The 25,947-nt window shown below is 40.9% G+C and overlaps 1 protein-coding gene, 1 long non-coding RNA gene and 1 other non-coding gene across 4 annotated transcripts in view; 1 reads left to right on the forward strand and 2 right to left on the reverse strand.

Moving 5' to 3' along the window:
• The window catches only part of PRSS12 (serine protease 12), a 102,904-nt gene extending 86,382 nt beyond the window's left edge, over positions 1-16,522 (forward strand). For both annotated transcript variants that reach the window (XM_061585274.1, XM_061585273.1), the window contains exons 12-13: positions 12,731-13,011; positions 14,707-16,522. In XM_061585274.1, coding sequence (XP_061441258.1) covers positions 12,731-13,011; positions 14,707-15,014 — 589 coding nt within the window. In that variant the 3' untranslated portion in view covers positions 15,015-16,522. The remainder of the gene's footprint in view (positions 1-12,730; positions 13,012-14,706) is intronic.
• A 1,382-nt stretch (positions 16,523-17,904) lies between these two features.
• On the reverse strand, positions 17,905-19,903 carry LOC133364522 (uncharacterized). The gene is made up of 2 exons (XR_009757966.1): positions 19,273-19,903; positions 17,905-18,137 (listed from the first exon to the last, which is right to left on the reverse strand). It is a non-coding gene; the product is annotated as an uncharacterized LOC133364522 (long non-coding RNA).
• LOC133364714 (small nucleolar RNA SNORA24) lies at positions 18,949-19,082 on the reverse strand. Its single transcript, XR_009758013.1, has one exon. It is a non-coding gene; the product is annotated as a small nucleolar RNA SNORA24 (small nucleolar RNA).
• Positions 19,904-25,947: the final 6,044 nt, after the last annotated feature.

The raw sequence follows: 25,947 nt of genomic DNA on the forward strand, positions 1-25,947 counted from the left end.
CAGGAGCCCTCTTTGAGGACTGCCCAGATCACAGACTCAATGCCTCAAGGGTGGAGTCAAGGGTGAGATGAACATGATTCTCTAGGCACAGTTAATGTGCCAGCAATGAAAGACCAGGAGTAGCTAGTTCACTACGCTGTGGCCTAGAGCCAAGGTTACTCACTCAAAAATCTGAGCTGCTGGAATTAAGTTTCATAGCACTCAGATTTATAGGAGCCTGCACTGATCTTTTAAAATTATCTAGGTTCCCTCTGCAGATCTCTATTTGGACGATTGGCTTCATTTGATTTTCAGTTTCTATCCGGCTTAATTGGCTTATTCCTTTAGAGGTTATTTGCTTTAATTGTTTTAGTTTGGTTCAGTTGGTTTACTTGTCATTAATAAAATGTTGCCTGTTCTTAACTCATATTCTTGGTATCAGCCTCATCTTTTTGGGTGGCTCCGGGTGCAAAGACAAAGATAATAAACCCTGCTGGCAGTTTGGGGATCAAATCTATGCCATTGCATCCCCTGCCAATACGCCAATGTTAATCATGTTCTTCAATCAGGGATTAAATTTTCTCAGCAACAACCCAATGCGACAGGGAGTCAAAGCATAAGCAGTGATAAAAACTAGACTCAGGATTGTAAATAAGATGAATCTGTTGTTTTGTTAGTGTGTAATGCTTCATTTAAGGAATATAGAAAATAATGATACTATGAAATTTGCAGAAAATAAAGTAACTTAAGCCATATGATATATTAGGAAAATAATTTAATTTGGCTCCTTTAGGTGGAAGAGCAGAATATAAATTTAATAAACAAATAAGTACAAAAGGCATAAACTAATCATGGAAATTGCATTAGTTGAATAATGGCATAAACTAATAAATGAATTGACACACCAGTCCATCAGAGTATGTAACATAGTTAATATAGTCTTCTCCTAACTTCTTTCACCCCACCACATTTTGAAACACAAGTTGCCTAGCTTCTTAGCATTTTGGAATAAAGTTTATAGTTACCAATCTGGGACAGTAGGCCTGAATCTTATGGCCTTAAATTGGGCCAAAGTATTTGAATACTATTTGAATAGTATTTGGATAGACAGCAGGAAAAAGGAGCAAAAATGATTCCATATACACTTGTTATACACTTGTATTGGGAACTGGACCAGGGGAAACAGACTTTTATTTATTTAGGTAATTTATATAATACTTCATGCTTCAAAGAAGTCTCTAAGCAGTTTATATTGTAAACAATATCACAAATTAATACAAAAATAAATAGTCCACATTTTAAGCAGCACAAAACATCCTCTTAAACATCAAGATAAATGAAAGCAATCAACATATGGGGACCATTAATGGCAAACCAAAACACAGAAATACAACAGAGACAACCAAATGTATAACCATGTGTTTATAGGTAGTGGCAGACGCACATAAGATATAGACCATGAATTATGGCAAACTATCAGAGAGAGAGAACAGTGTAACCGGGACCCATGTTTCATCAGCAACTACACACAGGGTGTCCTGACACATTCCAGCACTGGCTTTCTAAAACGTATTAAGGTATCACATTTGATTTGGCATCATGTCTGTTTATTTATTTATTACATTTATATACTGTCCCATAGCCGAAGCTCTCTCGGTGGTTTACAGCAATTAAAAACAATAAAAACAAATATACAAATTTTAAAAGACAAAAAACAATTTAAAAACACACTGTAAATTTTTTTAAAAAAAACAATTTAAAAACACATGCTAAAATGCCTGGGAGAAGAGGAAAGTCTTGAGCTGGTGCCGAAAAGATAACAGTGTTGGCGCCAGGCACACCTCATCAAAGAGATCATTCCATAAGTTGGGGGCCACCACTGAGAAGGCCCTCTCCCTTGTTGCCAGACTCCCAGCTTCCCTCAGAGGAGGCACCCAGAGGAGGGCCTTGGATGTTGAGCATAGTGTACAGGTGAGTTCTTGTTGGGAGAGGCATTCCATCACTTACTGTGGTCCTAAGCCGTGTAAGGCTTTATAGGTTAAAACCAGCACCTTGAATCGAGCTCGGAAACATACAGGCAGCCAATGCAAGCGGGCCAAAATCAGTTTTATATGTTCAAACTGTCTAGTCCCTGTTACCAATCTGGCCACTGCATTTTGCACATGCTACAGCTTCTGAACTGTTTTCAAAGGCAGCCCCACATAGAGTGCATTGCAGTAATCTAGCTTGGAGGTTACCAGAGCATGGACAACTGAAGCCAGGTTATCCCTGTCAAGATAGGGGCATAGCTGGGCCACCAACTGAAGTTGGTAGAAGGCACTCCGTGCCACTGAGGCTACCTGGGCCTCAAGTGACAGAGATGGTTCTAGGAGAACCCCCATGCTATGAACCTGCTCCTTCAGGGGGAGTGCAACCCCATCCAGGACAGGTTGGACATCCACCATCCGGTCAGAAGAACCACCCACTAGCAGCATCTCAGTCTTGTCTGGATTGAGCCTCAGTTTATTAGCCCTCATCCAGTCCATTGTCGTAGCCAGGCACTCGTTCAGCACATTGACAGCCTCACCTGAAGAAGATGAAAAGGAAATAGAGCTGCGTGTCATCAGCATACTGATGGCAACGCACTCCAAAGCTCCGGATGACCGCACCCAACGGTTTCATGTAGATGTTGAACAGCATGAGTTGAACAACTCCTGTGGAACCCCATACTGGAGAGTCCAGGGTGCCGAGCAATGTTGCCCAAGTACCACCTTCTGGAGCCAACCCGCCAAGTAGGAGCAGAACCACTGCCATGCAGTCCCTCCCATTCCCTACTCAGCCAGTCTTCCCAGAAGGATACCATGGTCGATGGTATCGAAAGCCACTGAGAGATCAAGGAGAATCAACAAGAGTCACACTCCCCCTGTCTCTCTCCTGACAGAGGTCATCATACAGGGCAACCAAGGCTGTTTCCGTGCCAAAACCAGGCCTGAAACCTGACTGGAATGGATCCAGATAATCGGTCTCATCCAAGAGTGTCTGGAGCTGGCCTGCCACCACTCGTTCAATGACCTTGCCCAGGACTGGAATGTTTGCTACCAGCCTATAGTTATTAAGATTTTCTGGGTCCAGGGAGGGCCTCTTCAGGAGTGGTCTCACTACCGCCTCTTTCAGGCAGCCAGGGACCACCATAATCACTTCCCTGGCCCAGCCGGCTGTTCCATCCCTGCTAGCTTTTGTTAGCCAAGAAGGGCAAGGATCCAGCACAGAAGTGGTTGCATGAACCTGTCCAAGCACCGTGTCAGCATCCTCAGGCTGTACCAACTGAAACTCATCCAAGAAATTGGGACAAGGCTGTGCTCTGGACACCTCGCTTGATTCACCTGCTATAACACTGGAGTCTAAGTCCTAGCGGATGCTAAAGATTTTATCCTGGAAGTGCCTAGCCAATTCATTACAGTGGGCCTCAGATGGTTCTACTATGTCCTTGGGGCCAGCGTGTAATAGCCCCCGGACAATTCTGAAGAGCTCCGCTGGGCGGCGGATTGATGATGATGGTAGTGGCAGCAAAATACTGGTTTTTTGCTGCCCTCACTGCCCCTAAATACAGCTTGTTACTCCAGAGAGTTAAGGTATAGACGTAGAGAATAATGTATGTAGAAATAAAATGTTTTAATACAAACGTGTATGCTAGCAAATAAAAATACTCATAGAAGTGCACATACAATAGTGCATATAATAAAACAAAAGCGGCCAAAGGACAAATTCTATGTAGGACCCATGTCCATACAAGATAGATGATGAGAAAATCAAAACAGTACCAAACTTATCCTAAATTGACTGCTAAGCAATGGCCTATTAGCAAAACTCAATACCCAGAGGATTCAAAGTGCATATGTTGGCCAGACTTGTTTTGGCTGGAAAGTCTTTCTCAATGGCCTTGCAGATGGATGTTGACTGTACAGGGTAAAGAATATAATAATAAACAATATTAGCCATATATGGTGAATGCCTCCAAATATGCAAAAGTGTGCAGCTGATGTCATAAATATCAAAAGGGAAGAAGCACTTAATATTTATATTCTGGGATATGGACTGATAGTTGGATAACCTGTAGATTCAAATTGTTCTGCACAAAAATAATTTGGAATAGAATTATAAAGTTATCCAATGCGAAAGTTAAGATTTTCTTGAAGGATGAATTGATATAGTGCTTACCATTTCATTTTCTCCGTCATTCTCGAATCCCATTAAAATATTTTTTACCAGCAAAGCTCACCCTCAAAATGTTTGTCGGTTATAAGTATCTAATCTGCTAGGTTATTCCGAATGAGCTAATCTACAGAGAAGACACAGCTGTGAAAAAAGCCTTCAGAGCCATTCAAAACTGGCCTTGTCCCAGCTGAATTTGTTTTCCTTACTTGCATTAACCCTTAATGGGTTTCTTTATGTATTGGAGACACTACACCATAAACACTATATACCACCTATGTGTCAAGTATTGCATGTCAACCGCCCGGGTCATTTCTGTATTCCACAGTTCAACCAGGGTTTTGACAGGAGTGCCAGCCCTATCAGCTGGAAAACTCTCCAGAGCCCTTTGGAAACCATCTGGATCCATTAGGCTCTGGGGGCGGGCTAGCTTAATAGGTCCCCCACCCTTGCAGAGGGGAAAAGCCGCTGTAAGTCTAAACTTGAGCAAGCAGTGATCTGTCCATGACAGAGGGACTGATGTAAGGCCCCACACATTCAGATCACCATCTCCATGTCCAGTTGCAAAAACCAAGTCTAGAGTATGCTCTGCTACATGTGTTGGGCCAATGGCATGACAGTCCCATGGTTGTCACGGAGACCATGAAATCTTGAGTCGCCTCAGATAAGGTGCCCTCGGCATGGATGTTGACATCCCCCAGAACCAACAGTCTGGGGGATCTCAACAGTACACCCGCGACCACCTCTGTCAGCCCAGCTAGGGAGTCTGTTGGGCAGTGGGGTGGGTGGTACACCAACAGAATCCCCAGTCTGTCCCACTGACCCAACACAAGGTGCAAACACTCCAGACCAGTAGTCACATGAACAGGGTGTTTGCAGAGGGAGATGGAGCTCCTATAGACCACAGCAACCCCCCTCCCCAACCCTCAGGTCTACCCTGATGCTGGACCAGGTACCCTGGCAGACATAGCTGGGAGAGACTGACTCCTCCCTGCTCACCCACCCAGGTCTCGGTTATATATGCCAGATCGGCTGCCTCATCCACAATTAAATCATGAATGAGGGAGATCTTACTATGTACCGATCTGGCATTTAGGACCAGCATCCGGAGGTCTGAGAGCTGGCTGATAGAGCAGCCAACAAACCTGCAGGTGTGGGGAGGACTGGAACAAGGCACAGCCGTTAACTGCCTGGGCTGTGTTCCCCTTAACTGGCAAGTCCTCCTCACAATGCCATATCTCCATCTACCCGTCACAACACTAATTGGGACCCCCTCAAGTCTCCCCGCTTGGTTGTGAGTCCTCTCCCAGGCACCTAACTCAAGATCAGCCAGTCCCACAAAAAGCCAGGAAATCTACAAAGCAGGAACCACCTCAGCCAGCCAGCTTATGTATCCCGTCCAGGAAAGGGACAGGTGGACGAAATCAGCAATAGGTGGCTGAGTACCTGGGGGCCTGGTCCTGCAAGACGTGGCAACTTGCAGCACAGAAGTCCGACAGGGAGAGGGTGGTGGTGGTAGCCAAGCAGCAGCAAGCAAGCAGGTAGGCAGCCGCAGCAGATGGCTCTCCCTATTCCCTGGGCGATGGTAGTCTCCTTCTTCCCGCAGGCATTTGGTCTTCTTTATGTAGGTAGCATATCATGCAGATGACATGTTTTTTTTTCAAGTTATCATCTGGGATGCCAGGGTCTCACATAGCAGTCAGCAAAATCTAGCACAAATTGATATATTTTATTTATTAATTATTTTTTATTTATATCCTGCCCTTCCTCCCAGCAGGAGCCCAGGGCGGCAAACAAAAGCACTAAAAACACTTTAAAAAATCATAAAAACACATTAAAATACATTAAAACAAAACATCTTTAAAAACATTTTTAATTTTTTTCCAAGAAATCTTTTTAAAAAATAAAAAGGTTATATAGCGGGGAACTTTTTCCTCCTTTTTGATCCATTACTCTGTGTGCTTGAAATTTGCTGTCATTGATGGTTTTGCAAGCCTATCAAAGTCCAGATCAACACTGATCTCTTAAGCATTGTACTCAATATGCTTCCCATGAAACTGGTACTTTGATGGCATCACATTGTCAAGGCTGAGAGTAAGCCCTGTTGAACACAGTGCGGCTTACTTCTGACAAAACATGCATATATAGGATTGCACTGTGAAACTACTTTTTGCTTCCACATTCTGGGATGACATTGTTAATTGCATTGCTCTATAGATCAGTGCTTTTTACCACTTTCATACAACTTAAAGAAAAAACCAAGTCCCAGGCATTTTGTGTAACTATGGTCACCACTAGAAAATTTTCCCCTAACTATTTATCAATACAGAGCAAAATTAATTTTTACAAGATACTTTATTGAAATGCTTAAATACTGGTCTATAGCCAGGTTGAATTAAAAACAAAAGTAGCTATATTCTTTTGTGATCATACCGATATATTTTAGAGCAGTTATTTATAATTTGAAGTTATTTTTGTATCTTTGTATATTAAACTAGAGAAAAATACAAAGGCAAATCAATACATTGTGTTAAGACATTGAGTATAAATAAAAGAGTTTTGAAGTTAAGAATGCCTAATTTTCTATGGATTGTTCCCATTGTGCCAGGGTGGTGGTGGTAGAAGTTGAACCAATCCTAAAAAGCCCTTCTGCATGCCAAAAACTTCTTAGGATAATATCCACCCAAAGTGACTGAAATATTTGTAAATGAACATGAACACCGCATAAGTTCAGTTTTAAGACTATGTCTATGGATGAATTCCACATGTTCTAGTGTCTGAGATGTACTTGGAAACTTACACATTCATGGCAACTGAATTCTGCATTAAATTGTTTACATTTCTAATATTTATTGTGATATAAAATGCTAAGAATCTATCTGCACCTAGGGAATGCCATGCCATAAGAAACCAGACTGTAGCCCTTTGTTCAGTCCTGGGATTGTATTGTTAGAATTCAACCATCTAGATTTTTATTGTTTGTATGCAATGACCATTGCAATATAAATCACAAAGCAACCAAGACAATCCAAGAGTAAGTTAAACTGCAAATTATCAAAGCTTAAAAACTGCAAGTTCCCCAAATAATCTAGATCAGGCAGGGGGACCCTTGGTCTGTGAGCCAAATTAGACCTTGGCAGGGATCCTAATTTCACTCACAAGTCAGTTTCCCTGTGTTTCATATGATGTCAGGTGTGAGGCATGTGAAGATGTGCATGCAAGGAAAAAATTGGCCCTAAAATGCCTTCCTGATGGTTCCTTGGCAAGCGGGGCTTGCTGTCAGTACCAGTCGGGAGCTCCCAAGTGCAGCTGGTCCCTGCAGAAAGCTTTTGGCAGAGATCTTCCTTTGCAGCCTGGCTTGAGTTCAAGCCGGGCTGCAATTAAGGAAGAAAGAACCAGGAGGTACTTATTTTTTGAAGGTGGGTCACCTGATCTCGTGGTGACTGACAGAGGGGCAGCCCTGTGGGGGATGGGGGAGATTAGGATTTGGCCTCCTGTTCCCCACCCAGTTTAGATTTAAAAATCCCTTTGGCAGTTGACAGTTTGGGGTCAAAAAAGTAATTTGTAATTTTCTTGTCTTTAGTGCATATGAATCTATCCTATAAGTTACAAACTTGCCTACACTGGCCAGTTGGAATATATAAAATATATTTTAATGTAGTCTCTGTTCCCTGCCCAACTTCAGAGGCTCAGCAATAAAATTATTGTTCATGTAGTAGTTTAAAACACGAGATAGGGCCTTTTCGGTGGCTGCCCCTAGGCTCTGGAACTCCCTCCCTAGGGAGGCAAGAATGGCCTCCTCTGTGTAGTCCTTCCGCCGACAGCTAAAGACTTTTTTCTTCCGGCAGGCCTTTGAAACTGAAGGTTTTAAGGGTAGTGACTGAAGAGGATGCTGTATGTTATTGTTTTACTTGTATGCTCCTAAACTGGGTTGCAGTATTTTAAGTGTATATCTAATTGGTTTTAACATCTTAATAGTTTAATCCTGTTTTAATGCTGATTTTATATGTTTATATGCTTTATATTTTTATAGGTTCTTAATGATATGTACTTATTTTTATCTGGAAGCCGCCTTGAGTTCCAGTTTGGAAAAAGGGCGGGGTATAAATAAAGATAATAAATAATAATAATAAAATAACTTTAGCATAGATTATGTAGAATATGCGTGAAATCAATCTACTGTACAAACATATACCATCTGTAGTTCAGATCTTCTAAAAGCTTCATAATACAGCAAAATTCAAGCTCAAATTAAGATGAAAAGAACTTTCTCTTAAAGCAGAGGTGGGGAACCTTTTTGGCCAGTGGGCTAGATTTTTATCTCCCCCATCCTGGCTGGGCCAAATTTGGCAGGTGGGCAGGGCTGCCAGAGGCCTCTTTTTGCCTTCTTTTACAATAAGTGTTAGGTAAGGAGGCTGGAGTTAATGAATACAAGGAAGTCCCAGCTGTGCCTGCATTTCAAAGTAAGAGTTCAGAATTGAGGAGAGAATGCTTATTTATACATGAAATATATATTAAAGAAAATTATAACAATTTTGGAAGTATTAACACAACATTCTAATTGTTTCATGGTATATATCTTTCCATTAGGGACAATTCTCAATGGCAATGTGCTCTGCAATTAAAAATACAAGTAACAAAATGATTGTGATATTTAGAACGACACAGCAGGCAATGAAATTAAGTATGTCTTCTAAATACGTCTGTTGCTAACACAGACCTAGGTGCTATTTCATTTTCGATTCACAAGCTGTGTTTAGGCAGAGAATTACTGTGTGTAATTATAAAACTTGACAAAATATCTACCGTATAGTAGAGGAAAGTATTGCATGTTCCATTTTTGCACATCTATTGCATGTGTGCATGCATATAGCAATGCTTCTGTTTAAAATGGTCAAAAGAGCATGAAGTATTTCACTTTGGAGATCCATTGGGAGATTCCAAAAAATAGAAATAGTTTAATTTGTTTCTTTGCATATTCTCTTGCCTTGTCTGATGAAAACTCTGAAAATTGGCTAAGGGACTGGTAACGTCAGCCAAATTGTTAACCTCTGTGTATATAATCTCACCCCTTGAAAAGATGACACCGGGGGCACAGGGAACATTTGGCTGGGAACCTAATCTGTTACTGCATCAGGCTGCTTTTTTCTATTCCATTCAGTACATCTGCTCTTTAAATAATCTACCTCATGGTAAAGTGAGAACACACAAAATTCTCTGCAGTCTTTCCCTTGGAGTTTTCTTGACCAAGCCAGCTTGAGTTCACCACAAAGTAACAATTGTACTATTTCTTATTTCCTAGGCTACACATACAGGGCTGTTTTAAGACATTACTTGGCCAGAAAGCAACTTACCCAGGCCTAACACTAAAAAAGAACTACTACTGATTTCCTGCATTATTGGGTGCTGAAGAGTTCATGTAGAACCCATATTCTGGGGTCCCACAATTCTGCAATACTTGGGTCACACGATACTATTTGCCTGTTCACACATGAGCATATAGATAAGCATATGCACAAATGTTTCTGTCCTAGACATCTTTCACCTAAAAACTACTAAATTAGAGAGGATACTCTTCTTTGCTTTATGTAGAGACACTAGCCATTGTAGCCTGACATGAGAAGTTTTATTGGCTAGAGCAGGAAGCAAGATGAATTTACTTTTCCACATGCACAGAGGCAATTTTAACAGGAGCTCTTTGCTGTATTGTGAAGTACTAAAGCTTTATTCAGCTTTGCATGCATTCATTACTGTGAACAATTGTCACTCATTCTTCAAATTATAAAAGCAAAGTTGCAAGTAGAAGAGAGACAAGACATCTCTTTGCTGTTGATGTTATGGTCAGGTTCGTGCAACCACTTCTGTGCTGGATCCTTGCCCTTCTTGGCTAATAAAAGCTAGCAGGGATGGAACAGCTGGCTGGGCCAGGGAAGTGATTAATGGCTCTCTACGAGAGGGGGTGGTCCCTGGCTGCCTGAAAGAGGCGGTAGTGAGACCACTCCTGAAGAGGCCCTCCCTGGACCCAGAAAATCTTAACTATAGGCCGGTAGCAAACGTTCCATTCCTGGGCAAGGTCATTGAATGAGTGGTGGCAGGCCAGCTCCAGACACTCTTGGATGAGACTGATATCTGGATCCATTTCAGTCAGGTTTCAGGCCTGGTTTTGGCACGGAAACAGCCTTGGTTGCCCTGTATGATGACCTCTGTCAGGAGAGAGACAGGGGGAGTGTGACTCTGTTGATTCTCCTCAATCTCTGAGCGGCTTTCGATACCATCGACCATGGTATTCTTCTGGAAGACTGGCTGAGTTGGGAGTGGGAGGGACTGCATGGCAGTGGTTCCGCTCCTACTTGGTGGGTTGGCTCCAGAAGGTGGTGCTTGGGGAACATTGCTTGGCACCCTGGACTCTCCAGTATGGGGTTCCACAGGAGTCAGTTCTGTCCTTCATGCTGTTCAACATCTACATGAAACAGTTGGGTGTGGTCATCCGGAGCTTTGGAGTGCGTTGCCATCAGTATGCTGATGACACACAGCTCTATTTCTTCTTTTCATCTTCTTCAGGTGAGGCTGTCAATGTGCTGAACCAGTGTCTGGCTGCGACAATGGACTGGATGAGGGCTAATAAACTGAGGCTCAATCCAGACAAGACTGAGATGCTGCTAGTGGGTGGTTCTTCTGACCAGATGGTGGATGTCCAACCTTTCCTGGATGGGGTTGCATTCCCCCTGAAGGAGCAGGTTCATAGCTTGGGGGGTTCTCCTAGAATCATCTCTGCCCAGGTAGCCTTGGAGACACAGAGTGCCTTCCACCAACTTCGGTTGCTGGCCCAGCTATGCCCCTATCTTGACAGGGATAACCTGGCTTCAGTTGTCCATGCTCTGGTAACCTCCAAGCTAGATTACTGCAATGCTTTTACATGGGGCTGCCTTTGAAGATGGTTCGGAAGCTGCAGCTTGCACAAAATGCAGTGGCCAGATTGGTAACAGGGACTAGACGGTTCGAACATATAAAACTGATTTTGGCCTGCTTGCATTGGCTGCCTGTATGTTTCCGAGCTCGATTCAAGGTGCTGGTTTTAACCTATACAGCCTTACATGGCTTAGGACCACAGTAAGTGATGGAATGCCTCTCCCGACATGAACCCACCCATATACTACACTCAACATCCAAGGCCCTCCTCCGAGGGAAGCTGGGAGTCTGGCAACAAGGGAGAGGGCCTTCTCAGTGGTGGCCCCCAAGTTATGGAATGCTCTGACTGACGAGGTGTGCCTGGCGCCAACATTGTTATCTCTTCAGCTCCAGGTTAAGACTTTCCTCTCCTCCCAGGCATTTTAGCATGCGTTTTTAAAGTACTTTTTTTAAAAAATGTGTTTTTAAATTTGTATATTTGTTTTTAGTGTTTTTAATTGTTGTAAACTGCCCAGAGAGCTTCGGCTATGGGGCTGTATACAAATACAATAGAATAAATAATAAATAAAATAATGATCTAGCATATCATTTGTGACATTACTAAATTAAGTCGAAGTATTGTATTGACTTCTGTCATTCATACAGTGGAGTTCCTACAAGCAAATTAATAATCAGGATGCTAAGCTTGACAGGTCACTGGAAAACACATTTCCGTAGTATTTGCAGCTTTTCATACAACTATTAACATGTAACTATTTCTTGAGTTACCCTTCACACTATCCTTTCCTCCTGTCTAGTGCTATCCATGTCACATCAGGTAACTAATGAAAAAAATCCCCTTCATAAATTTCCCATGATTCACATGGGAATCACACATGATTTCCAAACAGACGTGAATTTAAACTGCACTTCTGGGTTGAAATAATCTTCAGTAATTGGTTAGGTACATTCCAGTGTTTTTCCCAAGGGGAAAAATAATGTGTTTGCTGTTTTCCCATTATGATTGGGGTCCGTTTTTCCACATTGCCCTTTTTATTATTTAACATCAGCTGCACCTTTTGCCATTTACATTTCTAGATAAAGGTGATACAGAAGGTTTTACAAGAGAATTATATAAAATATTAGTTTTGGAAAAGAGGTTTTGTTGTTATATGCTCTCCCCTCCCATTAATCTGTTCCTCAATGCTAGAGCACCTCTGTAACGTGTAAGCTCTGTAAAACACTTAAAATGGTGTTTATTCTTGGGGCTCTCTTGCCCCTGTAAAAGTATTTTTCTCTTTAGTGGAAATAAACTGGACTGATTAAATAAATTGGTCCATGGTTGACTGGCCTTCTGTGTTTACTATAGTTTAAACCACCACCAAATTGTAGAGACTTCTGTTTCAGTCTCCCTCTCCCCCAAATCTTGAATCTTTAATGAAACTTGTTGAAGATCAGTCCACCAAAGGCAGGCTACTGGCCAATATGTATCTGATAACAGTTCCTGAATTTCCTGTTGACTGGGTATTTGGAGACCTTCAGTAAAGATTTGGAAGTAGATAGATTTGATATCCTGTTAAGCAGCATCTACCATAATAAAACTTAATTAGAGCTCCCCCTCCTTTATTTTCAGCAGTGCTATTACAAAAGTGATGGTTTATTTTATTTTTAGATATGGGAATAACACTCGAAACTATGTGGTACGTGTTGGAGACTACCACACATTAGTGCCTGAGGAATATGAGGAAGAAATTGGAGTACAAGAGATTGTGCAGCACAAAGAGTATAGGCCTGATAGCAGTGATTATGACATTGCACTAGTGAGGCTGCAAGGGCCTGAAGAACAGTGTGCTCAGTTCAGCACTCATGTCTTGCCTGCCTGTTTGCCACTCAGACGAGAGAGGCCACAGAAAACTGCTCCTAATTGTTACATCACTGGTTGGGGTGACACAGGTAAGAGTTGCTTTTATAGCACAAAGTCCATTTTCCTTCCTGACGTGATCAAGGCTTCTTGTTGAGACAATTAATGCAATTATTCTTTTCACTCTTAATTATTGTACTATGTTTCTGGTAGCCAGAGCTGGTAATCCTGCCAAGGCTTTAGCCTCAGTATGGAATGGCAAGATATATCAGGCCATTAACACAGTTGCTTTTAAGCACCCTTTCTGGTGCTCCAGAGACCAAAAGGTTGCTTCCTGAAGCTTATTTCATAAAGATTTGGACGATGAAGCAGGTTGGACAACGGCTAGACCATAAATGTAGAACTCACTATTAATATGACCAAACACACGTTGAAGTGCATAATCACACCTATTCGGTAGCAGTAAAAGCGGCGAAGTCTTACTTTGTCACCTCCACTCAGTCATCAAATAGATGTCCAGCTGCGCTGCTCTGTGCAATACAAGTTTGTTACCGTCTATACCATCGAATGGAATGCTGGAGCCCTTGGAGGACTGCTGTAATTTTGCTAGGCACTTTGAGGGCAAAATTGCTCATTGTCATGATGACCTGAACACCACTGATATGACAAATCAGATTTCACTGGTACACCAACTGCAACTGTACAGATAGTTTAGCCATAGTAAACCAAACAATGATAACCTCAAGATTGGATTATTGCAATGTGCTCCTTGTGGGGCAGCCAATTTGCTACAAGTTTAAGGTGCTGCTGCTGATTTCTAAAGCTTTACACAGGTTGGGACCAGACTGTCTGAAACAGTGCCTTACCCTATGTAGAGCTACCCACCCATTATGGTCATCAGCCCTTTTAGTCATGCTACATATTTATCACTGCTTAGGGAACAAGCATTTTTTGTGGTGGCACTCACTTTGTGGAATGGCTTTAAAAGACAAATTCATGGAGAATAAGGCTGTCAATGGCTATTAGCCATAATGGCCATGCTCTCCCTCCATCATTGGAGACAGTATAATTCCAAATACCAGTTGCTGGAAACTGCAGGAAGGGGAAACCACAGGACCCAGGTTCTGCTTGCAGGCTTCCCATGGGCATCTGGTTGGTCACGTAGAGAATGGGATGGTGAACTAGATAGGCCACTGGCCTGATCCAATAGACTGTTCTTATGTAATGGTCTTCCCCTGGATATCAAGTAGGCATTGACAGTATTCATACTTAAGAACATGAGCCTGCTGGATCAGGCCAGTGGCCCATCTAGTCCAGCATCCTGTTCTCACAGCGGCCAACCAGGTGCCTTCCATCAGCTAGTAAAAAATTACCTTTTCATAGTCCTGCCTGAATGTTTGATATGTTGTACCAGTTTCTATTATTCCTCAGATATGGCACATGTAAAATTTTATATTCTAATGGTGTGAATGTGTTTTAGTGGACTGTCTTATGTTGTACACTAGTAACTTCTGGTGTAAAGAGATTTGCACAAGTCTCAAAGTATTTCCCAGAGCATTTTAAAATAACTACAGAAACTGCCTCTACTGCTGGTTAGGTGGCTTGGGAAAGAAAAATGGCAAGTATGGATTCTTTTGGGTCCATGTTTAATGTTCCTGTTTATTAAATTATTTTTGTATATTTTTTTTCTGGTAAAGTATGACCAGGCACACCCAGCTGCATTATTGTTAAAACACATCTTTCACATTCAGTATGTCAATTTCAGTATTTTTTTCTTTCTTCCCCAGGAAGAGCTTACTCAAGAACATTGCAGCAAGCTGCCATCCCCCTACTTCCTAAAAGAATTTGTGAAGAACGCTATCAAACAAGATTCACAGGGAGGATGCTCTGTGCTGGTAGCCTCCAAGAGCAGAAACGTATGGACAGTTGTCAGGGAGACAGTGGTGGGCCACTCATTTGTGAACGCCAAGGAAAAAGTTGGGTTGTATATGGGGTGACCTCCTGGGGCTATGGCTGTGGAGTCAAAGATTCTCCAGGTGTCTATACCAAAGTTTCCTCTTTTGTACCTTGGATAAGAAGTGTGACCAAACTATGACCATTCCTAGCCCCATTGTTCAGTAACAGTAGTCTATATAAAGCTAGGATGCCCAGTAGATGAGAGCTGCACACTTTCTATGTATGCTATTTTTAGAATGTTATGGTAGTTCATCCTGAAATATTGACTTACATTGAAACATGGGGGTTATTTTTTTATGGTGTCCCTAGTCAGTGAAATCTCCAACAAATAGATTAAATAATTGCACAAATCAGTTCTCAATATACATGTAAACATGACCTATCCTATGTATCTGTGCAAAATGCTACTTTTATACGTATTAGTATACAAGATTTCGTGAAACTGCCTTTCAAGTGGAATCTGTTATACTGCTGTATGCTTATCCCAACAGCCTGAAATGTATGTAGCACACACTCAACTTTTCTGCATTCACTTATAAGTTGCTACTCAACTTTTCTGCATTCACTTGTAAGTTTATCTTTTTGTCATTGTGCAGTAAGAATTTATGGAAGACTGGGCTCACTTTGTTTGATTTTTACAACCAAGGACTCAAGTTTTATCCTTTCAAATACCTCTTGAATCCCCTGCATGTTAAGACTGTTGAAAGACTTCACTGTTTAAAATCAAAAGTTATTTTTTTTATACTTGGTTTTAAGATTCCCTATTCTCTAAAAATGGTGGTGGTAAAACCAGGTGTAGATACTTAATGGTATAACATGAATTTAGTGGTAAGATTTTTTTTTTTAAAAAAGCTCAAATTATAGCACTGAGGAATGACAATGAACTATACTAATCAAATTCATTTTACCCTTATATTAAAATGGAAACTGATTTATAAATTGCATGCAAGAGGATCTACGGCAACCATTTTAAATTTCTGTTCCAATTGAATTTTGAAAAATGTTTGTGGAAGTTTCAGCAATAGTCCTGTGCGGACTGTGAGCTGTCATCCTTCATAAACTTATTGTACATGAGGTTGGTGTCTACTTCCACAAAAAAATTCTAGTTGCAATCTGTGCTTCTAGTTATAAGTGTGCATTTATAGGTTCAGTGATGTTTCAACATGTATGGGCTTAATGTTTACCTAAATACCTCATTAGCATTTGAACAATATCTGGGTTTGAAAACTGCCCAGATAACTAATTTATTTGGGCAGTATATCAGTGCAATAAATACCAAAATCAGTCAGAAAAAAATTGACCCCAAAAATTGACCAATAATACCAATGTGGCAATCGGCTATGCCCATCTCAAAACATAAAATCGATGCTAGGTAAATACTTCTCAGTATTTATATCTTTGTTATATTTGATACTTGATTTCATCATGTTAAACAGGCTTTACTATTGGAAACTTCTTTAATGAAATGTAAACTGCTAATACACATTTTTAAATGACCAATAGCGAACTCATTTTTAACCTTAAACTCAACGTTTACTTGACTATCAATATTTTCAGCACGAGAATTTTGCAATACATTTAAAACCTGATCTAGAAAGTTTGACTTTCTATTATCTATTTTCTTTGTTTTTGTATTTTGATCATTAAAGCCATACAATGTACAATAAAATCTATCACTTACTGAAATTTGTCTTTTGTTACAAGCTTGATCAAATTAAGAATTTGACTTTAAGATACTGACATGTCATTGGACATACTCTTTCAACAGAACCAAGGTTAGAATGTAGTATTTGAATGTTCACCTAGTTTTGGCCGTGTTGTGTCCATTTAAAATCATATCAAACTTTTTGTACCTTGGAGCTCAATTTTGTGGCCCTAGAACATCTGTGCTATAAAGTTGTAAATCTCCCTTCCAGGCAGGTTTTACTATAACTAGAACTTTTTACAGGCTAGCTTTCTGTAATTATTTGCAAAACTTTCACTTGGAAGCATACAGGTGGCTCACATGAGTTTCTTCCATTGCTCTTTTCTGCTAATCTTTAGTATTCTTCTAAGTCACAGCACTACATGTGCCTTCAAAGCTTTCAAGGAAATTCCGATTAGTAACATTCAAGATATTTATTCCACAATTCTATCAATGTTTACTCAGGGGCAATACTCCTTTAATGGGAGCTGCTATTTAATTTCATCTTCCCCAGTTCTGCATTTTAGTTACAACAGGAAATCAGGTACCAGATCATAGACCCATACTAAAGCCCACATTCAGTTTATTTAGCCCATATCTTTTTTGCACATTTACAAATTGAGTAAGTTCTAATTACTTACAAAATCACATTCCCTGTAAATAGTAGCATTTCCCCATTTCAGCAACATCACCACCCCCTTGTGGACAAGTTATTATATAATCTATAGAATCACAACTCATTTCTCCTCAAAACTCGTATTTTTCCCAGGGTAGCCAACATGGCACCCTCCAGATATTGTTGGACAATCATTCCTGACCATGCTGGCTGGTGCTGAGGTTTGGAGGGCACCATGTTGGCTTTCTCATTTCCCACAGTCTTTGGTACACCTTAGTTCAGTAGAGCACTAAGCCTCACCAAACATAGCTGAAAAACATGTCATTCCCACCTAGACCTTGCTATCCCCCCCCTTCTTGTTTTGTGTCAACATTTTAAATGGTAATCTTTGGGCAAAGCAGTTTACAGAGTATTGAAGAAGCCCCCACCCCAAGGATCTTACCACAGAAGAATGGATGTAGAGATAAATCTAAAACAGGGAAACATAATTGTTTCAGTTCAATGCACTTAGGCTTTGTTGCAGTAGGGCACGGGAATCAGCGAGTTGTATAAAAGGTGGGGTTTGAGGCGATTCCTATTTTGTAAAGCACAATGCACACTAATGCATTTGCATTAGCTATTCTTAAGCCTTTGGGGTGGGCCAGATTTTTAAAATATGTAGTCCAAATTTCCATATAGCTCCAATAAACTGAATCTTGAAAACAGCAAATAAGTACAAACCACTTGAACTTTACAAGGCAGAGTAAAAATATTTCTCCATTTGTATTTTAATATATCCAAGCCATAACAAATTGATACACAGTCATAGTTTCAGGCACTTTAGTTATTTATGTTGATTGTTATAACAGACTGAGAAGAGTGCAAGCATTTCACCACTCCCCTCTTAATACATGCACGTTTTCAGAAGAACCAACTGTCATGTCTAGTGCCAATGTTCAAACTCAGCTGGAAGCACATTTATTCTGTAAAAGAAAAACAGAAGGCTAAGTTTTACAGTTTGTCAAAACAATGTGATTTCTATGTATTGTATTTTTCACATTATATTTGAAAAACAAAATTAACTAAGATTGTTATTGCAATTCATTTTAAAGATTAAGAAAGGAAAATAATGGTAAGTAAAAGTGTTAGAGAATACTGCCATATATATACACAGTCAAGTTATCTTTTAGTATTGCCATGCACATGGTATTGACAATAGTGACACTCAAAAGAGATCAAGCAGCTGACCTCACAAGGACATTAAGCAGAAGACATCATGCATGACTTCTCAGTTATGAGCTTTCAAATGCATTGCTGGTTCTAAAGGGGGCTTTTAGAATAATTTGTAAGAATGGCCTTGAGAGGTCACTCCAAGAGCATAATTCCATTTTGTTGAAAAAGTTTTGGTTTTACTTCTTTGTAAAGGCTAGTCCCACAGAAATAATAACTGCAGTTGACAGCAGGCTTAAACAGCAGCAACTCCTTACAGACCACAAGGTCACTCCAAATCCATACCCTTCATTATGGCTTACACAGCACGCGTACTCAGCATTATATTTTATATATATAAACATATAAGTTTTCAGCACTTTGCAAGCAATATCAAAAAGCAAAATTTTATACATGAAAAATAGTTTTAGTTTACTCTCACTGTAAGTTTTTAGGTCGAACATGTTGGTATATTTACAAAACAGTAGGTAGGAAATCTTAACTTGCTCCCAACTGGTTGTATGAACATGACCATCCTTCAACCCAGGCCACGATGCCTGCGCTCTCGGTGTCTTGCCAAATGTACACTGTTACTTGCCCAAGTCAGAGTCTCGCCCCAATTAAATGGTGGGAGCTATGCCAAAAGGCAAGGTGACGGTTCCTCTACCATGAGTAGGAAGGGATGCTGCCACGTTGGCAGGTCCCATGGAAACATGGAGTCAACCCCACCCACCCCGAAGCCATGCGCTCTTTACCCAACAGCTCCAGCGGGCGCACCAGTCGTGAGGAAGGAGCAATTATTTACCTCCTCTTCCCTCGATTAAAGCGCTTGAAAATGACGCCATACCGCAAAGGCGACTCTCACCGCCTCAGGATCAGTCCCCCCGCACCCCTCAACGTCTGTCCTACCTGTAGGGGCGTTTGGCTCCGCCTGTTCCGTGTCTCTAGGTTTCTGTATCCCCCTCCCCATAACCGCATTCTAAGCTCTCTTTACCTAGGCGGCCTAACAGTTATTTGCCGTTTTCCCGATATACTTGCCATCTCAACGGATTCCCCTCCCTCCTCAGCGCGCAAGTGCGACAGACGCGCTTGGCTCTCTGAGGCCTCTAGAAGCACCTCAAGCTCCGAGACGAAGAACCTCCCTTTTGCTAAAATAGACTACTGATTGTACTCTAGCTGGTTACAGCGCGTACTGAGGACAAGTGGAAGCCAGTCAGACCGATAGCAGCATCCGTCTGCCGCCCCCTCGCTCTTCCTCCCCTCAACCAAGACACAGCTACCTCCAAGTCGCACTCGAAAAGAAGGAAGCGCGTCCCTCGCGAGCGCTTTTATATTGGGCAAAAGTCCCCGCCCCTTCGCAGGGATCAGGGATGGCTCGAGGGAGGGGCGTTGGGGCGTTGCGCGCGCTCTTATTCTCCCGCCTTCCGTTGTACAGTAGTAGTAGAGGAGTAGACGGGTTCGTAATAGTTCGTTTTCTTAACTGCGTTTTAGTTCAGTCTCTGGATGTTTCAACTAGAGAGTCCACAACTGGAACCTGCAACAAAGATTAAATCAAATAAACTAGTAGGTTTATTGAGCTCTTTGAAACTATAACTATTACCGGTAGGAATAAACTTTTTTAAGACTGAGAACAGACTAACCACCTTCCTTAGTCAAAGAACCAGTAGTGACAACACTAGCGCAGAAGAGGCCCTGAGGTGTAGAGAATAGGTAGGTTGATTTGTGAGCAGCTGGTATTACGACAGCAATCTTATCCCTAAAGCAACATGTACATTAGGTGAACAGATACCGAGCTGGGGTGGTATTCAGTGCTAGAGTTGAAGTTAATAGACAAGACTAAATAAGCCTAAATTCATTTCTCTACTAGCTTCAGTGGGCCAATTCTCAGTAGGAATAAACACATACCCATGCCTGTGTGTACGAGTGTGTTAGTAGTTATTCAGAATTAATTAGAACAAATCATAAAGCCATTTGTAAAGAAACCCTTTGTAGAACAATTGTTACTGGTTTCCAAAATGGATTTCTTAAGAACAGATCAAAGACAATTTCATTTTATAGGAGCCAGTGTGATCTAGTGAATTAAGCAATAGACATGGAGCCAGGTGAATCCTTTTCAGCAGAAAAAATAGTCTGTGTGATGTGAAACAGTAGGAATGTCCATAGCAGTATAGTCTCACACACTATGCACCACTAAAAAGAAAACTGTACTTTCAGGATACGGTATACATTCAAACAAATTAACAGTGATTGGTGAGTGCTCCTCTACTTAACATTACAATCTGGTAAATACTGAAGGTAGCAAACATGGTACAAATCAATTTGGCCACTGGGTGGTGCTTTTGTTTTATAGATTTGACCAAATGTTAGGGGGACAGTTTTAACAATACCTAGCTTAATAATGCAGTTGCTTTTGTTTATTAACTGTCTAATTATGTATACATTCTTACATGTATGAAAGGAAGTAATGATTATGATAAAAATGTACAATATTTTGCTAGTCATGCTCCCCTCCCCCCCCCCCCCGGCAAGTCCCATGTGATTTCCCATGGGGAAGGGTGTGTTACATTGGGAAGAGGAACATACCAGATTGGTCACCACTACTTGAAGGAGAAAGTTGTAAGTTGGGCGTCCCCTCTTAAAGGTGTCTTCAGTGCCTTTACACAGAAACATCCAGCACCATCCCCTGCTTGGCATTCAGGAGGGAAGGACAAGTGAGTAGAATATATAATGCTTTGGATAAAACACAAACAAAAACTAGGAGAGATGTTAGAAGGCGGCAGGGGGTTGACAAGTGTGTGTTTAACTATATGGTTGGGCTTGATTTACATTAGCTGGTGAGTACAAGGGGTGTGTGTGAGAGAGAGAGAGAGAGAAAGGGAGAGAAATATATGTCTCCTCCATCTTAGGCGATATGAACAGCTTCAGACCCCAACCACAGCTGTCATGGCTAGGGCAGGTTTGTGGACTGCTGTACCTGCATATAGATCTGACCGTTTATATATTTTAACCAACTGATAAAAATTAATGTGTTTTAACGATAGTTTATTTTACAATAAATTTAAAATGTCAGAATGCCCACATTATCAAAATGAACTTATTTATTTGCATTGTCATATTATTTTGAAATGAATTTGCATTAGACTTTAATGATGTACTGATACGTGTTCTTTGCTCTTGTGTTGTGAGCTGCTTTGGGCATGTTGATGTGGAAAAGTGGCATACAAATTGAAGAGTATCCCTGCTTGAACGTGGCCTAAGGACCAACAGGTAGGAAGGTCCAACACACACATCCTGCTCCTGTGCCTTTCCTTTACTGTATAGTGGTGGGGGTGAGGATAGGAAGGAAGGATTGCCACTTTAGTTCCATGCGGGGAAGACTCTCCAGATGCCTTGGCCATGCAGTTGCCAAACAAACCCCAGCTTTTCTCTCAGTTAGGGAGATGGCGAGAATCTTGCACAACTGCCAGGGGATCTCTGGCTACCTCTTCAACTTCAGAGTTGGAAATCTGGCTATTGACATACTCACAAGAAGGAGGTACCACATTAAGTAATAATGAACAGAATTACTGAAGCCTGGCAGTAGAGAAAGGTAAGTTCAAATGTTCCATCTTTTACATATTGAGTCTGATTATATTTAAGTAATTAATATATAAATCAATCCAAATGTATATGATTTTTTCAGAATTTTGAGCAGTATTTATATTACTCCAAGGCCAGAAAGGGACTTCCTGCACATTTCATAGCTTTCCAGACTGCTGGATTGTGACCAAATTCTTTAATAACAGGACTGATAATTATAATTTGTAGAGGATTTCTGAAAGGTTGAGAAGCAGGTGAGATAGTTTCAGTTTGTGCTTTCATTGCTATTGATATTGGAAGCACAGCACTGTAAACATGAGAGAATTTTAAAGCTTTGTTCCATACTTGTAGTCACATTGTGTGCTGCAGTCCAGCTATAATCTCTGGAATACACATAAAAAAGTTGTAGCTTTATTTGTTGTTATTTGTCTTTGTTTAATGTTGAACCATTTATCCAAGTTTTAATGTTTCACTTTGAGAACAATTTGAAGCAAGTCTAAGGTTTTGTTAGTTCACTTCAGATTTTCAGGAACATATTTCATCGCTTCTGATACTAGTGATGTTGAAGGCTTGGACACAGATTGTGTTTCAGACAGTTGGGATGGCAATTGCAACATACATTTTGAACAAGGAGTATAGTCACGTGTATACTTCAAGTTGTGCTTATTCTTGACTTCTTCATATGGAATAGCCTGCCAGATAGTCTTAGCTGAATGTTGAATGCAGCTTTTAACTACTGTCCCAGCCAATTCCAGAACAGGTTTCTGATAGGCTTCAGTATGAGTGATCCCTTTTGTGAGAGAATGCTTAACAGAACAATTTGCTGCCTGAAGAGAGCTATCACCACTTCCCTTTGTGCCATACCTGTTCACTGACCACCTCCTCCCCTTTTATTTTTGCCACTGCTAATATTTTATTTATTTATTAAATCTATATCCCACCATTCCCCCCAGAAGAAGCCCAGAGCGACAGTCAAAAACTAAAAGCATTCTAAAACATCTTAAAAACAAAACTTTAAAACACATTAAAACAAAACATATTTAAATACATATTAAATCAAAACATCATAAAAACAGCTTTAAAAAACAGCTTTAAAAACATCTTAAAAAGCAGTTCCAACACAGACTGGGAGACAGTCTCTACTTCAAAGACTGGTTGAAAGAGGAAGGTCTTCAGTAGGCACTGAGCAGATAACAGAGATCATGCCTGTATAATCTTTACAAGGGGAGGGAATTCCAAAGTGTCAGTGCTACAACACTAACAGTCTGCTTCCTAATTTGTGCGGAATGGAACTCCTGGTAAGATGGCATCTACAGGAGGTCTGCACCTGCAGAGCTGTGATCGACTGGGTATATAAGGAGTAAGGCAATCTTTCAGGCGTCCTGGTCCCAAGCTGTGTAGGGCTTTGTATACCAAAACCAGAACCTTGAACATGGCCCAGTAGCTAATGAGCAGCCAGTGCAGTTCTTTCAGCAGTGGGGTAACATGTTTTATTATTATTTATTAAATTTATATCCTGCCCTTCCTCCCAGTAGGATCCCAAGGCAGCAAACAAAAGCATTAAAAACACTGTAAAACATCATATTGGCGATACCCTACTCCAGTGAGCAGTCGCACCACCACATTTTGTACCAGCTGCAGCTTCCAGACCAACCTCAAGGGCCCTGCATAGAGTGCATTACAGTAATCCAGCCTGGAGGTTATCAGTGCATGGGCAACAGTCTCCTGCTGACGATGCCTTGCTCTGAGGAAGAACCCTAGATTGGAATGCTGCATTCTAAGGAATGACCTTTCCTCAAAGTGCATTATGGAATGGGTGCTACTGGAAAGCCCTGCAGGAGTGCCACTTTCCTGCAGCAGCAAAATAGTAGCAGTAGCACTCCCATAGCACCAAACTAGGTGGCCAGCAGTAGGGACCGAGAAATCTGCCTCCACTGTCTTCTGGCCAATGTAAGTTTTACAAAGACAATTTATGCATCAAATGAAAAGAGCTAAGAGTGTCCCTTGTCTATTTCCAGATCTCTTAGTTATATCAAAGGTGTATTTCCACTAGCGTTACTCAGGCCAGCATCCCTCCACTGTAGCTTTCCAAATTCTAAACATTGGTTCATTAGGACTATCTAAATTTACCAGATTGTCATCTGAAAATGGCACCTATTCCTTTAAAAGCTTCCAACTGCCTGCGTGAAGATGCAGCCAACTATCTTATGTCTTGCTTCTCCACTTCTTTATTTTCACACTCTCATGCCTCTTGAGTGGATGAAAGGAGCTGTGGAGGAATAGAGTACAATGAGTGTTTGTTGAAAAGCGCAAGTTAATGTGAACAAGAACTTAGGTTGTGTGAGGTAGGAGGTTCTGCATTCAGGCTGAACTGTGCTGCTGACAGAAACAGGAAGAGTTTAGTTTTGCCTGCATATAGTGAAGTAAATCAAAATTTAACCTACATAACTTAAAAGATTCTTGGCAGCTACTTTCTTTAGTTTCCTGTACTGCCAGTATGGCCAGTGGTTAGGGATGATAAGAGTTGTAGTCCAACAACACTTGGAGGGCCATAACTAAACTATTTCTGCTCTAATTAAACAGGTTAGGGAAATAAAATACAGGCCAAAAGGGCTCACTCAATTTTTCATTCTTGATTATAACTTGAAAAAACAACTACTCCAGAGCAAAAAAGTAGTCCAGAGCAAGGGAGGTTTGTGAGGTGTTAATCATTTTGAAAGATGGTATGCTTGATTATTCTATTTCCAAGAAAGATAGTGTGATTGATGTTGTCTAAGCTTCTGATTTTTCACTTTTGCCATAAGGATTTTGTTCCATTGCATTTTAAATAAATACAAACCTGAACTGCAACACTGATGATGGGAGCCCCAAACACCAGTACTTGGTTTAACAAAGATCCTTGGAAATCAGTGAATTTGTATGGGAATTGCATGAGTATCTTTATTTACAATTTAATACAGTTTGAGCTGGGCTTTCTAGAAGAACCCAAGGAGAGACATAAATAAATAAATAAAATAAAAGAGGAAAAATAAAACAATGGCTATTAAGATGGGCAAAATATGCACAAGCTACAAGATTTTGCATGAAAGGCCCAGGCAGTGGATCAGTGTAGATCAAACAATGGCAGATCTCCAGCTGTGCTATGGACTGCTTCTTCTAGTATATGAATATCAGTAATAAATTGTGTAAAAAATTCTTGGACTGATATATCCAGGTGGGTTTGCTAATTTAGCTATATAGAGGTGGCAGTTCTTCATCTGTGCACATAACTTTGTAATATTGGAACCTCAGTTTGATCAGTCTGCCTGTTGGACCATTTGTCCATATTACCCTGATGACTCTGATTGGTAGTAGCCCTCACGAGACAGAGATCTTTCCCAGTCTTGCTGTCTGAGGGCAGAACTAGATGTTTTAGAAATACAACCTAAGAATAGTAGCCCCATGTCTTCTGATTCTCCAGGATATGGAATGTCACTGTGCTGCAAACATCTTGCCTCTGCAACTGGTAGCCAATAAAGTGGGGTAGGGGCTGGCAATAACGTTCAGTGTAGTGACATAATGTCACATATTTGATTTTACTAGATGTTACTAGAGGTGTTGGTTTTCAACAGCAGTCATACATCTATTGTTTTGATGTCTAGTTCTAGCCTGAGATCTTTTAACTGGAGATGGAACTTTTTGCATTTGTTCTGCTACTGAGCTGTGATTGTTTCCTATGTGGGCCTGTCTAAACTGAAACTGTTTAGACAGCACCAAGCTGTTCTACCCCTCAGTTTTAATAGTGTAAAAACGCTAGGCTATTTTTGGTATGGCACATGATTGTTCAAAGTACCTTTTATAGGCTTCTCTATTGCTTCTCTTTATTGTAATACTATGGATGAGTAACTGTAGCACACTTGAAAAATTCTGCCATTGGAGATTATAAACAAAGTGACAAGGCAGTAAAACAAGCAGCCACACAGAATAATGTTATCCACATGGAAACAGCAGGCAGCTTTTTTTAAA

Source organism: Rhineura floridana, chromosome 9 (assembly GCF_030035675.1).
Source record: "Rhineura floridana isolate rRhiFlo1 chromosome 9, rRhiFlo1.hap2, whole genome shotgun sequence".
In the NCBI taxonomy this organism is placed as follows: domain Eukaryota; kingdom Metazoa; phylum Chordata; class Lepidosauria; order Squamata; family Rhineuridae; genus Rhineura; species Rhineura floridana.